Source organism: Hemitrygon akajei, chromosome 21 (assembly GCF_048418815.1).
Source record: "Hemitrygon akajei chromosome 21, sHemAka1.3, whole genome shotgun sequence".
Classification (NCBI taxonomy): domain Eukaryota; kingdom Metazoa; phylum Chordata; class Chondrichthyes; order Myliobatiformes; family Dasyatidae; genus Hemitrygon; species Hemitrygon akajei.
In genome coordinates, this window is record NC_133144.1 from 9260953 (window position 1) to 9276329 (window position 15377).

Here is a 15377-nt window from a genome sequence, read left to right on the forward strand (position 1 = left end):
CCCTCAGTTCTAAGAAATTTATGAAAAAGCCACTAAGAATAAAACCATTCAGTATGGTGTTGACTAATCTGTCCTAGGCTTCATTCTTCTTCTGCACAACTTTCCCATAATCTTCAATCCCTGAATTTTCAAAACGTGATCTACTTCATATAATTCTTTCCTTAAGAATTAAAATACCCAAATCCTGATGAACAGTTAAATAGTTACCTCACAAGGTGAAAGATGAGTCGCTCCAGTGTGTTGATATGAGTTCGTGACAACTGATCAATTATTGAATAAACACCTTGAATCATTTCCTTTCGGTCCTGTAGACCTATGAACAAAGAAAACAACTTTCAGCTCTGCAAAAGCCACATTGTAAGGCCATAGGTTTAGGGTGAAAGGTGAAATATTTAAGGAGAACATGAGGGTGACCTTCACTCAGAGGGTGGTGAGAGTGTGAAACGAACTGCCAGCGAAAGGTGTGGATATGGGTTCAATTTCAACATTTCAGAGAAATTTGGATAGATACGTCGATAGGATTGGTATGGAGGTCTCTGGTTCAGATGTGGTTTATGGAACTAGGCAGAATAATAGTTTGGCATGGACTTGGACTGAAGAGCCTGTTTCTGCACTGTACCACCCTATGACTCTAGGTACTATTTGTGGTGTGTGATGAACTAGTTTATTAAAAGTAGCAGCACAATACCTTTACCCCAAGATAAGAACAGGAGAATTAACCATTTCCATTTTTATACTACTAACTTGCAAGTCCTGATTAAAGAAATGATCATTAATGAAATGATCTTTAAGAAATGGTCTTGAATGAGGAGAGGGTGGAAAGGCATTTTGCTGATTCTGTGAAAAGCAAAAGAGTTGGAACCATTTTGTACAAAATGACTCTATCCATTTCTGTAATCCATAGAGATCTGGGATTAAAAACTGTACTTACCCATTGCACGCAGAATCTCATCATAAAGTTCATAGGTCATTAGAGGATTAGGAAGATCTCGCAACCACTGCTTGAACACGCTGGCAATAACGTGAATGTTATACTCATCCAAATTCATGCTGTTAATATCTGCAGAGAAAAACTATAGTCAGTTCCAGAACAGCTGTTGTATAATTTCCTCTCAACTTTGTACTAATGGAAATATGAAGTTTGTAGACTTATAGTGCAGTATTTAGTACACATCTCTACTACCATTTTGAAGGGAGTGGTTAGCTTTCTTCCAGTCCACACAGTGAAAGTGCTCCCAAAATGTAATCACGTTTGTATAATTTTGAACTAGCAAGAGTGAAATACTGAAATGGACCCTGTCATTACTAATACGTGTTATAATGCTTGATAACAAACAAATCTCAGGTATAGGAATTTCCATTTAAGTTCACAGATACACAAGGAATCTGTCACTACATGCACTCCATTGGTCAGTATTCCTTACCTGTGTCCAGGCCTTGTTTCAACTCCTTAATTTTGTTGGTTGATCCTGACTTCCTATAAATTCCCTCAGTGTACAGGCCATGCATTTCAATGTAATTGATTAGCTTCTCCACCACAAGTGGTACTGTTCTCTCGTCGTTGGTTAGACGAGAGACTTCCACTCCAAACTGCCGAGATGATAGCTCAGGTTCATACTGCATTAATTTAAAAAAAAAAGGGTCAGGCCATATAGCAGCTGAACGTGATGTGTTCAAATACCCCAAATGAATCAAATATGCACCGTCCAGTATCAAACACATCATTGATTTATTCAGATACATCACGGTAACAGGCCCTTCCAGCCCAATGATCCCGTGACACTCAATTACACTATGTGACCAATTAATCTAATCGATACATCTTTGGAATGTGGGAAGAAACCCACGCAGGAATTGAACCAGGCTTGCTTGCGTTGTAATAGTGTTATACTAAACAATACACAACCTTGCTGCAATGAAGAGAAAACTCAAACTTACACCTGCAGTCTGTTAACTCAGCTACCAATGGAACTATAACAAGCCTCAGCAATCATGGATAGAAGTAAAATAATAAACCAGCCACAGACCTTCAGAATATTGTAGTGTACAAATCAGACAAAATACTGTACATACTTCAAAGTAGATTTATTATCAAAATATGTATATGTCATCATATACTACCCTGAGATTCATTTTCTTGTGGGTATTCAAAGTAGATACCAAGAAAGATCTTAGAATCAAAGAAAAACTACACACAAACCACCAACGTGCAAAAGACGACAAACTGGGCAAGTACACAATCAAATACATTCATGAAAGTTCCTTCGCCAGAATACATCAACCGGCACTGCTGATCAACAAAGGAAGCCTGGACCCAGAGTTCAGACGCCTGGGTTTAAATCTGACTATATCATCTGTAATTCTGTGGAGAGAAAGGGATTGGGGCAAACACTGGCCACACACATGCGCACATCTGAGATAAGTATGCCAAAGAAAAATCTTGCATTTAGTTGATCAGAACCGAATTCACTTCCCAAATTTCATCTACTCACCTACATTAATGGTAGCTTAATATCAGTTGATCTAACATGTATTTGAGGTGTAGGAAGGAACAAGAGTGCTCATGCAGTCAAAGGGAGAATACTCAAAACTCCACAGACTGCACCATGGTCAAAAATCGGACTGAATCACTGGGGATGTGTGGCAGTAAACACTGTTCATGAGCCAAGTGGCATCATCAATAGTGCCATTAAACAGCACTCACTCACAAGAACCTGCTCAAGATGCCCAGTGTGCATTTCACTTGTATTACTTGGATCCAATATCATCGCAGCATTGATCAAAAAAGCAAGCTATGTTGGTCCAGTCCTTGACAGTTCTGACACAGATTTTCTGGCTGCCTCCAGTGTTTTGGGGCTATGCTAATACAGAACGGAACAGGCACTCATCACAATTATTGTGCTGAAACCATAGTTTGGAGATAATTCCCTTTTTATTAACAGTGTAATTTATAGGAACTTTTAATTTTCAAATTAATTTCACTTACAATCAAGGCTTTTAATTCTTCTTCTAATAAAAAAAGACAAACTTTTGCAGATTTAAATTATTTTTCTCTTTTTGTAACATAAGGGAGTGTTGACTAAACCAGTACCATAGATCATGACAAATTCATGCCCTCTAGACTTACTAATTACAGGTTTTTACATACTTGAGAGTATCTGGGAGTATAGTTAGACGAGAAGCTAGACTGGACTGCCAACACAGATGCCTTGTGCAGGAAGGCACAGAGTCGACTGTACTTCCTTAGAAGGTTGGCGTCATTCAATGTCTGTAGTGAGATGCTGAAGATGTTCTATAAGTCAGTTGTGGAGTGCGCCCTCTTCTTTGTGGTGGCGTGTTGGGGAGGAAGCATTAAGAAGAGGGACGCCTCACGTCTTAATAAGCTGGTAAGGAAGGCGGGCTCTGTCATGGGCAAAGTACTGGAGAGTTTAACATCGGTAGCTGAGCGAAGGGCGCTGAGTAGGCTACGGTCAATTATGGAAAACTCTGAACATCCTCTACATAGCACCATCCAGAGACAGAGAAGCAGTTTCAGCGACAGGTTACTATTGATGCAATGCTCCTCAGACAGGATGAAGAGGTCAATACTCCCCAATGCCATTAGGCTTTACAATTCAACCGCCAGGACTTAAGAACTTTTTAAAAGCTATTATTAATGCTTTTTTGAGTTAGTGATTTAGTTGCATATCATATTTTTTACTGAGTTAAGTATTGTATGTAATTAGTTTTGCTACAACAAGTGTATGGGACATTGGAAAAAAGTTGAATTTCCCCATGGGGATGAATAAAGTATCTATCTATCTATCTATCTAAAGCAAACTGAGGAAATATTTTTTCCACCGGGGGGGGGGGGGGGTGGTAGAGTCAGGTACATTAGGGACACCGAAGAAACTCAGACAAACGGATGAAAGGAAAAATGATGGTGATGTGGGAGGGAAGGCTGAAATTGATTAAAATGTCAGCACAACATGATGGGCCAAAGGACCTGTATAGTGTTGTGATGTTCTATGATCTATATTCTAGTTGCAATCTACCTGAGGTGAAGGCAGGTATTCTCACAACATCTGAAATGTATCTAGACAAGCACTTGAATTGACAAGGTTTACAAGGCTACTGATAATGAACAAGTAAATGGCATGAGTATATTCAGGTATTTGATAGTCAGGCATGTGCATGATGGGCCAAAGAGCCTGCTTCTGTACTGTATGACTTTATGACTTTCCCTAAACAATGATTATGATTTAATAATGCAAACTTGACACTTACATAGCACACCATTAAAAAGATTCAAAATTATGCCAGTGCAAGGCGCCACAGTAGTGTTGCAGTTAAGCGACACTATTACAGCTCAGGGTGTTGGCATCATCTGTAAGTAATCTGCATGTCCTTCCTGTGGAATGTGTGGGTTTTCTCCAGGTGCTCCAGTTTCCTCCCACAGTCCAAAGAGGTACCTGCTTACTGATCATTGTAAACTGTCCCATGATTTGGTTAGGGTTAAACTGGGCTTGTCGGGGATGCCGGGGCAGCATGGTCCGAAGGTGCTGTTCCACGCAATATTGCTAAACAACCTAAAAATAAAACTTCATACCTTTTTGGAGCATTTGATGTTGGTTTTCAAGCAGCACTTTTTATGGCAAGCATATCTACACACTGGAAAACAAAAGCAGGCTAACTTACTCATATGATCCTACATACAGAATCATTAAATCGTTTAAACTGTAACTGTAAAACAGCAAAATGTGTTAAGAGGCTGCCAGACTTCCCGCGAGCATCAATACAGATAAATCAGGGACATCTAGTAATTAGAGTTACAATATGATGGGAGAAATAGCTGGAATATTTTCCCCTGAAATTAGTTACCAGGCAGGGTTAGTAAGCCACTTCAGTGAACACAGCAATTAGTTTTGTTGAAGCAGTTAAATGGATTGCAGACAACAGTTAAGTGGATATGGTAGAAGAGGAATCAATTAACAAAAATGCAATTTCTGTAACAAAAAGTCTCTTGGATGTCTTAAATTTTTCTGCAATACCCTCTGGGAACTTACACTTGCAGACACAAGCTCTTTCCATCATCCAGATGAGAGAGGAACAACATTCACAATAGGTAGGAATACTGTACTGTGTTGATTTGAAGATGTGACCATTATACTCTTCCACCTGTAATTAAGCACAGTTTGGTTGGTTCAATCATTCTGATTTCACAGTCAGCAGAACAGATTTTTAAAAATTGCACATCCTTTCTAAGCAATTCTATGCTGTGGCACTGCCATTACACAGGACTTTACAGAAATAATCTATTTTTGAGGTTAAAAACTTGGCATCTATGAAGCAGGTGCAGCAATAGCGATTGGAGCCTACAAAATCCAGGGTGCGGTCAGGTCACGGTTCAAAATAATTTCACCAGCACCTTTAATTTTGAATACAAATCCTTTCACAATAAAGGGCAAGATAATTGTTGCCTTCCTGGTGGCTTGTTGTAAATGCATATTAACTTTCAGTGATTCATGTTCAGGGACACCCAGGCCACTGCAAAAATAGTTTCATTTTTTTAAAAAATGCCTATTTACTATTTTTCCCCTTGCAAAAAGTGGATAAATTCCTATAATATTCCACTTGCCATGTTCTTGCCCAGTCACACAAACCAATTATCAATGGGAAATTTTAACTGTTTCATTCTCTAGGGCTACTTCTGACCTGCAGAGAACTTCTGGCTATTTCAGGTTTCAATCGAATACCTTTAGCTTTTGATTAAGTTTCTTTGCATCCTCTTCAGAATCAACAGCCACTAGGCTTCTTATCATCAGTATGCCTGAATATAACATCACTAGATTCCCTGCACTCCCCAAACGTTGACACAGCATGGTGTGAAAGAACACTGGTCAGTTGGTAAGTAGGGATCAAGGCTGGTTGTGACAGTTGAAGATTGATTCTCAGGGCAGTAATGCAACAAATAGCTGCAGAGGCCAAGTCATTGGGTTCATTTCAAGCAGAGGTTGATAGGTTCTTGATAAGTCAGGGTGTCAAGTCTTACGGGGAGAAGGTACGAGAAGGAGGTTGAGAGGGATTTATAACAAGCAGAGTGGACAAAGGAAAAGCAGTGGATGTCATTTACTTAGATTTTCAGAAATCATTTGATAAGGTGCCACACATGAGGCTGCTTAACAAGATAAGATCCTATGGCTTTACAGGAACGATACTGGCATGGATAGAGGCATGGCTAGCAGGCAGGAGGCAACAAGTGAGAATAAAAGCAGCCTTTGGTTGGCTGCCAATGACTAGTGGTGCTCCTCAGGGGCCAGTATTGGGACCGCTACTTTTCACATTGTTTGTCAATGATTTGGATAATGGAATCGATGGCTTTGTGGCAAAGTTTGTGGATGATACAAAGATAGGTGGAGGGGTAGGTAGTGCTGAGGAAGCAATGCAATTGTAGCAGGACTCAGACAAATTGGAAGAATGGGCAAAAAAGTTTCAAGTGGAATACAGTGTTGGGAGATGTACGATAATGCACTTGGTAAAAGGAACAATAGTGCAGACTATTATCTAAATAGGGAGAAGGTTCAAACAACAGACGTGCAGAGGGACAGGAGCTCTCGTGCAACTCCTAGGTTAATTTACAGGTTGAATCTGTGGTAAAGGCGGCAAATGCAATATTGGCATTTATTTCACAGGGAATAGAATATAAAGGAAGGAGATACTGCTGAGCCTTTATAAGACACTGGTCAGGCTGTACATGGAGTATTGTCAACAGTTTTGAGTCCCTATCTTAGAAAGGATATGTTGTCATTGGAGAGTTCACAGGGATGTTTCTGGGAATGAAGGGGTTAACATATGAGAAATGTTTGGCAGCTTTGGGCCTGTACTCACCAGAATTTAGAAGAATGCAGGCAGATTTCATTGAAACCTACCATATGTTGAAAGAACTAGATGGGTGGATGTGGAGAGGATGTTTCCTATGGTGGGGGGTATCCAGAACTGGGGGGGGCACAGCCTCAAAATTGAGGGGCGACCTTATAGAACAGAGGTAAGGAGGGATTTTTTTTTAGCCAGAGAGTAGTGAAATCTGTGGAATGCTCTGCCACAGACTGTGGTGGAAGCCAAGTTCGTCAGTATATTTAAGGCAGAAGTTAATAGTTTTCTGATCGATCAGGTCATCAAAGAATATGGTGAGAAGGTAGGTATAGGGTTGAGTGGGATCCGGGATCAGCCATGATGGAATGGCAGAGTAGACGTGATAGGCTGAATGGCCTAATTCTGCCCCATGTCTTATGGTCTTATGAAATGATGGAGCAGACTCAATGGGCGAAATGGCCTAATTGTCCTATGGTAATCATGGCCCAAACATTTTGCTTCAAAGACATACTTAAATTATGTCATAAGAGGATATATAATTACACAGTGTTCAACTGTATTCACAAAAAACAAATGAAAGCAGCCCAAGTGTACACAGAACAATAACTTACTAACTTTCAGCTGTGGGCTGCTAGGTGGCAAGTAACTAATGGGCATGTCTATGCCTGGCAATGGTCACCTCCAATAAGGAATTGGCCAATTACATACCTCAAGAGACTCTGGAATCCCAGAGCAATACACACAAAATGCTGGAGGAATGCAGCAGGTCAGACAGTATCTATGGAAATGAATAAACAGTCAAAGTTTGGGGCCGAAACCCTTCATCAGGACCGGAAAGAAAGGGGAAAGATATTTCCCACAGTACCTTACCCCTTTTCCTCACTTGCCTATCATCTCCCCTTGGTGTCCATCTCCCTACTCTTTTTCCCATGGTCTACTCTCTTCTCCATTTAGATTCCTTCTTCTCTAGTCCTTTACCTTTTCCATCTATTACCTTCCAGCCTCTTACTTCATCCCCCATCCACCTGGATTCACCTCTTGCCTTCTAGCTTGTCCTCCTTCCCCTCCGCCCACCTTTTTATTCTGGCATCTTCCCCCTTCCTTTCCAGTCCTGATGATGCTGTCCAACATTTTGTGTGTGTGGCGACTACATAACCTTAATGTTTAATAACATTAGCAGTGTTAAGTAACCCATTAGAAACATTTTGAGCGCTAACTCTGACAGCAAAAAAATTGGGCCAGTCACATTAATACAGTGGCTATGAGAGCAGGTCACAGTCTGTTGTGTTACACCATGTATCCTCCTGATACCATAAGTCTTTCTACCACATAAAGTCACAAGTGTATGATAAAATACTCTCCATTTGCCTCTGGCATCAAAACAGACAAGACTAACATTAATTTGGGCAAAACTGTCAACCTGATTGGACCCTATCCACCACTCAAAATATTTTTCCCTCCATTGTTCTTAACAGAGTAGCTGTGTTAAACACATCCACATCAGGAGAAGGTGCAAAGTCAGGTTGAAGAATACTTTGGAGCAAAGTTTTACATGCAGCAATGCATTATGTCAAATAATAAGGGCCCAGGACAAGGCTACTAATCTGAGTCTTCCTCAGAAACAAACCATTTCAAAATTAAATACTATGAAAAGGTTCCTCAAGGGTTCATAGCCAGGGGAGGTAGTGGGATAAGCTCCAACCATCTATTAATAATCCCAATGGTGTGCATCTCAAATAGCCTCTGACAACCAAATCCAGCTCTGGGCCTTCAGATATGGCTTAGCTACTAAGCCTGGCGGAACTATTTCTACTGATGTGAGAAGGGGCAAAGTTGGGTTACTGGCACCTTGAAAAACCAGTTGCTTCGGGCAGAAGGGGCTCATCAGCCATGGCTGGAAGCTCATCTAGAAAAAACTCTGATCTCAAACCTCCTCTATATCCACACGAGGAAGGCTTTGGGAGTAAACTCCAAGGAAAAATCCAGAGCTGAAGTCCCTGAGGCAGTGCTATATTGAGTTCAAAGCTGCCTGGCAACTCCTACGACTGTATTGGTGCCTGCTGTTCTTTTGGATTCATCATCTGCATGGAGAGGAAGAGCCTGCTGCATGAGCAACTGCTCACTCTCCACATTGTACTGCCCTCACCGACTTGTGTATGACAGCTAGGACACAATAGACATGGCTGACCCCAACCAACAGAGGGCATCATAGGAAAAAAGGAAGGGGATTTAACACTGAACAGCTGCAATCAATAAGGCAGCATGAATGTCCATTTAATTGTTAAATCAAGACATTAAGCTCCTGTGAAAGGACATAAATTGTTCCATGTAACAGCTCTGTAGACTGTGTCAAGGTTAAGTTTGTATGCTAGCTACCATTGCCTATTTTACAAGCAGAATGAGCTCAACTTGTCCTCATAGCTCACAAACTGCTGAACTTTCTACTCAGCAGAATGAGGCAACATTTCCCATGACAGCAACAAAATGAAGTTCACAGATGGTGAAATGGAGGTGACAAACTGCAAGACATGAAGAAAATAGGGCAATGAGACAAGAAAAACAACTGTTAGCCTTGGTATTTTCTCTCATTCCTGTGTGCAATTAGTATCTTTCATGCATTTAACAAGTACTATCAAAGAATTTGTGTTTTATGGCTCAAATTGCCACTTTACAAGATTTACGTAATAAACATATTAGTACAGCTATGAGAACATCGTTGGAAGAAATAAAATTGAAGCATTTGACCAATATCACCCGACGTCAAACACAAATACACACAAAATGCTGGAGGACCCCAGTAGGTCAGGCAGCATCAATACAGAAAACATTATGGACCATTTGCTCCTCTCCATAGATGCTGCCTGACTTGTTGAGCTCCTCTGGTACTTTGTGTGTGTTACTTTGGATTTCCAGCTTCTGTGCTACCTTTCGTGTTAGACACTAATGATCAGTTTGAGAACAGGGATGAGTAACATGCCTCCACAATAAAGACTGAGATGGGAAAATAGCTCCGAGGAAACATGACCCACACAATACATCAGCACATACAGTAAATACGAAGTGTCAGCACTACTCAAATTCAGAAGGTGGGTACAAAGAGGACATGGGACAATCTGCAGTGGTTGCAGTGTAATGTTATAGGATACAAGATTTGTTTCTCAGAACCAAGCACAGGACAGATAATTAGGAGAATCAGATTACTTACAATATCAGTTTCTTTTTTCCGTCTCTTTTTTCTTTCATTTTTTTGTACCTGAAGAATAAAGTTGAATTTTGAAATGAGTAGATATGTATGAGCAGGTATGCATCAAATTCTCAATTCTCAGCAACATACACCCAAAAAGAAAAAAAAAATCAAAGGTCTACATCCAATTGAAAATATACTGCACTGTTAGAATGAACAGATAGCTAAACCTGTATCTCTTTTCAAACACACAATATACTCTCCTCTCTGAATGGTTGCATTTTGAAGATCAACAATACTCTGCTCTTTAAGAGGATGGGTCTTGAAGAACAAGATCACTGAAGATATTCGGTAGTTTCCAGTAATGTTATATGGGAGAGAGTTAATTTTTTCAAATTAAAAAAATTGATATCACATCAGATAGTCAACAGTAAGATGGTGGTGTGCTTGGGCATAGCGGCCTCTCTAGGTCAAAACAAAAGTGCAACTGTTTGTCCTTTATGACTTTTTAATGATTGCAAGACAATGCTGGATATTAAAAACATCCAAGTACGGCAGGTCTAGCCCACTAGCAAGTTGCAAGATAGTGATGGAGCTAGACTTACTGCGCACCATGCTGTACCCTGCTTCAACCACCCAGGCAGTGCACGATCCAACAAATGGAAATAATTGGCTTTGATGCTTTCCTTGTGATCGCAAGATTGGTAATGTAGAATAATGCGAGTTCAATTGACTAGTTCATCAGCGAGACCAACGGCGGGGGTGCTGTGCTGTCTCATTTGTTGTCCAGACGAGACCCTCATGCATTGGAGTCAGCTGTTGCGACTGCCAAGGAAGGAGACGCCAGTGCTGGCTTTGTGCTGCTGGATTCCATGCTGGGTCCCTCTGTCGGGGCTGCTCTCCAGTGTTTGCTCAGTGGAAGACAAGCATTTGTCTGCAGCTTCACTGCACAATACAAGGAACTGCTGCAGGCTGTTCTAGCTTCAGGACAACATCCATGCTTTATCACTCAGACAGATTATTCTCTTTATATATATATTTTTGTAACTGTATGTTCTCATAATTATATGTCCTGTGTATGACTGTTGTACTGTGCATTGCATCGTGGCCCCAGAGGAATGCTATTTTGTTTTACTGTATTCCCGTGTATGGTTGAATGACAATTAAGCTCAACTTGAACTTGATCTGCCAGCTCAAACAATACGGGTTGACGGCTTGCAAGCATAGAGGGTATACCAGATAAATGGAAACTAGTACTCAATCAAGATCCAGTGGGCAAGGCATGAAGTTGAAATCAGGAGCTGGATTTCTCGTCTATTTCCCCAATACACATTCTAATACCTCCCTGGGATGCTAACTCAGCATAAAGATGAAACTGAACATGATACCTCAATGCCTCCCTCATTCATTAGACTACTATGAAAGGTGTTATTCTGTTTTCAACAATTTCTTCTAAAGTAACTCCTACCCGCTGCATCCCACACTCAAGTCACCTGACATTTGCATTCACTTTTTGTCAGGACTTTCAATCTCCTTGGTTACCTACATCCCAGTCTTTCCAAAGAAATCTAAAAGCTAAACTTGGTGTAATCTAAAAACATTACTTCTCACTTTGCTTACATTGTGCTTCCATGTTAAACCTGGAAATGCTTTGTGTTGCGGATCTCCAGCTCACCTTGAATGTCCATGGAAGTGTTTACTGAAAGAAAGAACTGAGTGTTTCAAACATCTCACCTTTCCAGTACTGCCGTCCAGAATTTTGTGTTCCAACATGAACTCATCCAGGAACACCTTAAAAGTGTTGACCCATACTTTGACTGGTGACTCATTCCAATCTCGTCGCTGCTGCCTCATTGTCTTCTCTAGAATCTGCTCAAACAGCGCATAGAGATCTTTGTATCGGATACTCTTCCCATCATCCATCTGCAGCAGAAACATTTCAGGTGAAAAGCAGACACAAAGGATTCTGTAGACACTGGCTATCTAGTGCAACATATACACAATGCTGGAGGGATTCAGCAGGTCAGGCATCTAAGGAGAGGAATAAACATTTGACATTTTGGTTTGAGACCCTTCATCAGTCCTGATGGTTCAGCCTGAAACATTGACCGTTTATTCCCATCCACAGATACTGCCCGACTTGTTGAATTCTTCTAGCAACTTGCGCATGTTGCAACTGAGTAACATTGTCACAGTTCTCCTCCATCATGACCCCCTCACATACATTCACTTGTGGCATTCATTCCTACAGCGGATTCTTGGCAATTCCAGGATCCAGATGAATCACCACCAGCTGATTTGATTTTTTTTTTCAAAACAGAAATTGCGTTTCAGATTGTTGCACAGAACCAGTACAGAACGGTTCATTCCAGAAAATGCAAACGACACAATGAAAAGCATTCATTTTATTTACTGCTTTATATCTCAAACACAAGCCAAAGCCCTGTACTCACCGCTAAAGCTGTTGAATAGGAGTTAAAGATATTTAAGCGGAATTCCTTAAGAGATTTCTTGAAAACTACGTCCACAAATGTATCTTTCTTGGAGTCATCAGTGTCCAGATCAGTAATCTGTAAGTAGAATACTTCTTAGTATTGATGTGAGCACTGCTTAATATGAGAACAGCCATAATTTGCCAAAATACAAAATGAAAAAAAAAACATGATGGAAAATTATATTTTCAGCATGGTAATTTAAGTTGTTTTAAATGTCTTAGTATTAATTTTTCAAGCATTATAACGGTATGAGGCAATGCAAAATGTACTCAATTCTGTCCATATAACATATTTCCTCCCTAACCTTGTAATTCTCCCTGGCCAGATTTGGTCCATTGAGAATAGTGCTTTAATTCTCAAGGAAAATAAGGCTTTAGTCTGGTCTGGATGGGAGCACATGTCCAGCAGACAAAAGAATACATCCCACCCTACACCACTCCCTCTCAATATTTCATTTTACGGTTTTTCAGTCTGCTGAACACATTGTCAAAGTAAATGTCACTCTAATAATAAATAAAATAATGGGCCCAGGACACATGGACTCTTGACTCAAGCATTCCTTTTATTTTCCTTGTGCACAAGGAGAATTTCATGGTCCCTGTCACCCATACTGTTCTGATATCTGAACTGAAAACTGCTTTTTTTTATTATATACAGATTTGGCTTATCAGTTACGGATATTGATTATTGTAGATTGGGGGACGTCACGTGATGACATAGGATCGAGACGCTGGAACCCAGCTCTCCCATAAAAAATCAATAAATTAATGTTTAAGTGAAGAAAAATTAGTCAATACTTTCTAAAAGTTACTTATAAACTACTCCAGATTGTTTCAAGTTATGCCTCACAAACAGAAGATGAAGAAAACTACTACCGTGAAGACAACGCAAGTTGGAACAGAATCAAGGCCCACTTCTACCAAAGAACTGTGGGCTCAGGTACATTTCACCTCCGGCGATACAGAACAGGAAGCTGCGGCAACATCGATCATTTCTAAAGAAAAAGACCAACGAGAACTGCGCAAACGTGAAGGAAGGAGCATGCGCAAACGAGAGCAACCAGAACTACAAATCCCAGTTACGACTGAAACCGAAAGTGAAAGTGAATCTGAGGGAGAGTCAGATTCTCTGGAAAAATCAGACGAAGATGGAGGTAAAAGTTTTTCTGGAAATATAGAAAAGACTTTGATGCAAATAATGCGTAAATTAGGCGCATTAAAAGTAATCAAAAGAAAAATGACAAATATGGAGATTATGTTTGATAAAATGACAAAAAGACAGGAAAAAATGGAAAAGAGAATTATAGATTTGGAAACTACAACGGAAGACATGGTTGAAAGAATGAATAAAATGGAAGATGATATTACTGCCTGGACATCAGAAAGAAAACAATTTATGGAAAAAATTGATAAGCTTGAAAATTTTAGTAGACGAAACAATATTAAAATTGTTGGACTCTAAGAAGATATAGGAAAAGATCCAATAAATTTTTTTCAAAAATGGATCCCTGAAAAATTGGAAATGGAAGGAGAAACTCTAATTGAGATTGAAAGGGCTCATAGAGCCTTAAGGTCAAGACCTCAAGCTGATCAAAATCCACGATCAATTTTGATAAAATGCTTAAGATACCAAGATAAAGAAAAGATCCTGAAGGCGGCTGCCCAATGTGCCAAAAAGAGAAACGGGCCATTGATGATAGCAGGGAAGGCAGTTCTTTCTTATCCTGATATAAGGGAGGAAATGAGTGTGGCAGTTGCTTTAGATGCAGAAAAAGCATTTGATAGATTGGAATGGGATTTTTTATTTAAGGTATTGGGAAAAATATGGATTAGGAGTATCTTTTATAAAATGGATTAAAACCTTAAATACTAATCCCAAAGCTAAAGTAGTGACAAATGGTCAAATTTCAACACCATTTCAGTTAACAAGGTCAACTAGGCAAGGTTGTCCATTATCACCTGCTTTATTCGTGTTGGCAATAGAACCATTAGCTGAATTAATTAGAATGGACCCAGATATTAAGGGTTTCAGAGTTAATCAGGAAGATTACAAGATTAACTTATTTGCTGATGATATTCTGCTTTATTTAACAAACCCATTGCACTCGTTGCGTAAATTATCCTATAAATTAGAAGAACATAGGAAAATATCAGGTTACAAAATAAACTGGGATAAAAGTGAAATTTTACCTCTTACTAAAGGAGATTATAGTCAATGTCGATTAATAACTCAATTTAGATGGCCGGCAAATGGTATAAAATATTTAGGTATAAGAGTTGATAATGATATAAAGAACTTATATAAATTATTTGCCATTATTGAAAAAAATTCAAGAAGATCTTGATAAATGGATGGTATTACCAATAACATTAGTAGGTAGAGTAAATACCATAAAAATGAATATATTTCCTAGACTACAATACTTATTTCAATCACTACCAATACAACTATCCCAGAAGTTTTTTCAAGAGTTAAACGAATATGTGAGGAAGTTTCTTTGGAAAGGTACAATGTCAAGAATATCGTTGGAAAAATTGACATGGAAATTTTATCTAGGAGGGTTACAACTTCCAAATTTTAAGAATTATTATAAAGCAAATCAACTTAGATTTATTGCATCTTTTTTTGAGAAAGATAGACCGGCATGGATTAGAATAGAACTAGATAAAATAGGAGAAAATACACCAGAAGATTTTATATATAAATGGGAATCTAAAAGGATACGGGAAAAGAAAGAATCTCCTATATTAAAACATTTGATTGACTTATGGAATAAGATAAATGTTGATGATGAGACAAAGAAATCTTTATTAGCAAAGAGATCTTTAATTCAAAATAGACTTATT

General features: G+C 39.4%; 1 protein-coding gene across 6 annotated transcripts in view; it reads right to left on the reverse strand.

Annotated features, from left to right (window-relative positions):
- myo9aa (myosin IXAa) overlaps nucleotides 1-15377 on the reverse strand; it is a 354781-nt gene that overhangs the window by 36141 nt on the left and 303263 nt on the right. For all 6 annotated transcript variants that reach the window (XM_073024759.1, XM_073024757.1, XM_073024760.1 and 3 more), the window contains 8 exons: nucleotides 12490-12606; nucleotides 11771-11959; nucleotides 10058-10105; nucleotides 5046-5157; nucleotides 4589-4650; nucleotides 1425-1617; nucleotides 932-1060; nucleotides 208-313 (listed from right to left, as the gene is read on the reverse strand). In XM_073024759.1, coding sequence (XP_072880860.1) covers nucleotides 208-313; nucleotides 932-1060; nucleotides 1425-1617; nucleotides 4589-4650; nucleotides 5046-5157; nucleotides 10058-10105; nucleotides 11771-11959; nucleotides 12490-12606 — 956 coding nt within the window. The remainder of the gene's footprint in view (nucleotides 1-207; nucleotides 314-931; nucleotides 1061-1424; nucleotides 1618-4588; nucleotides 4651-5045; nucleotides 5158-10057; nucleotides 10106-11770; nucleotides 11960-12489; nucleotides 12607-15377) is intronic.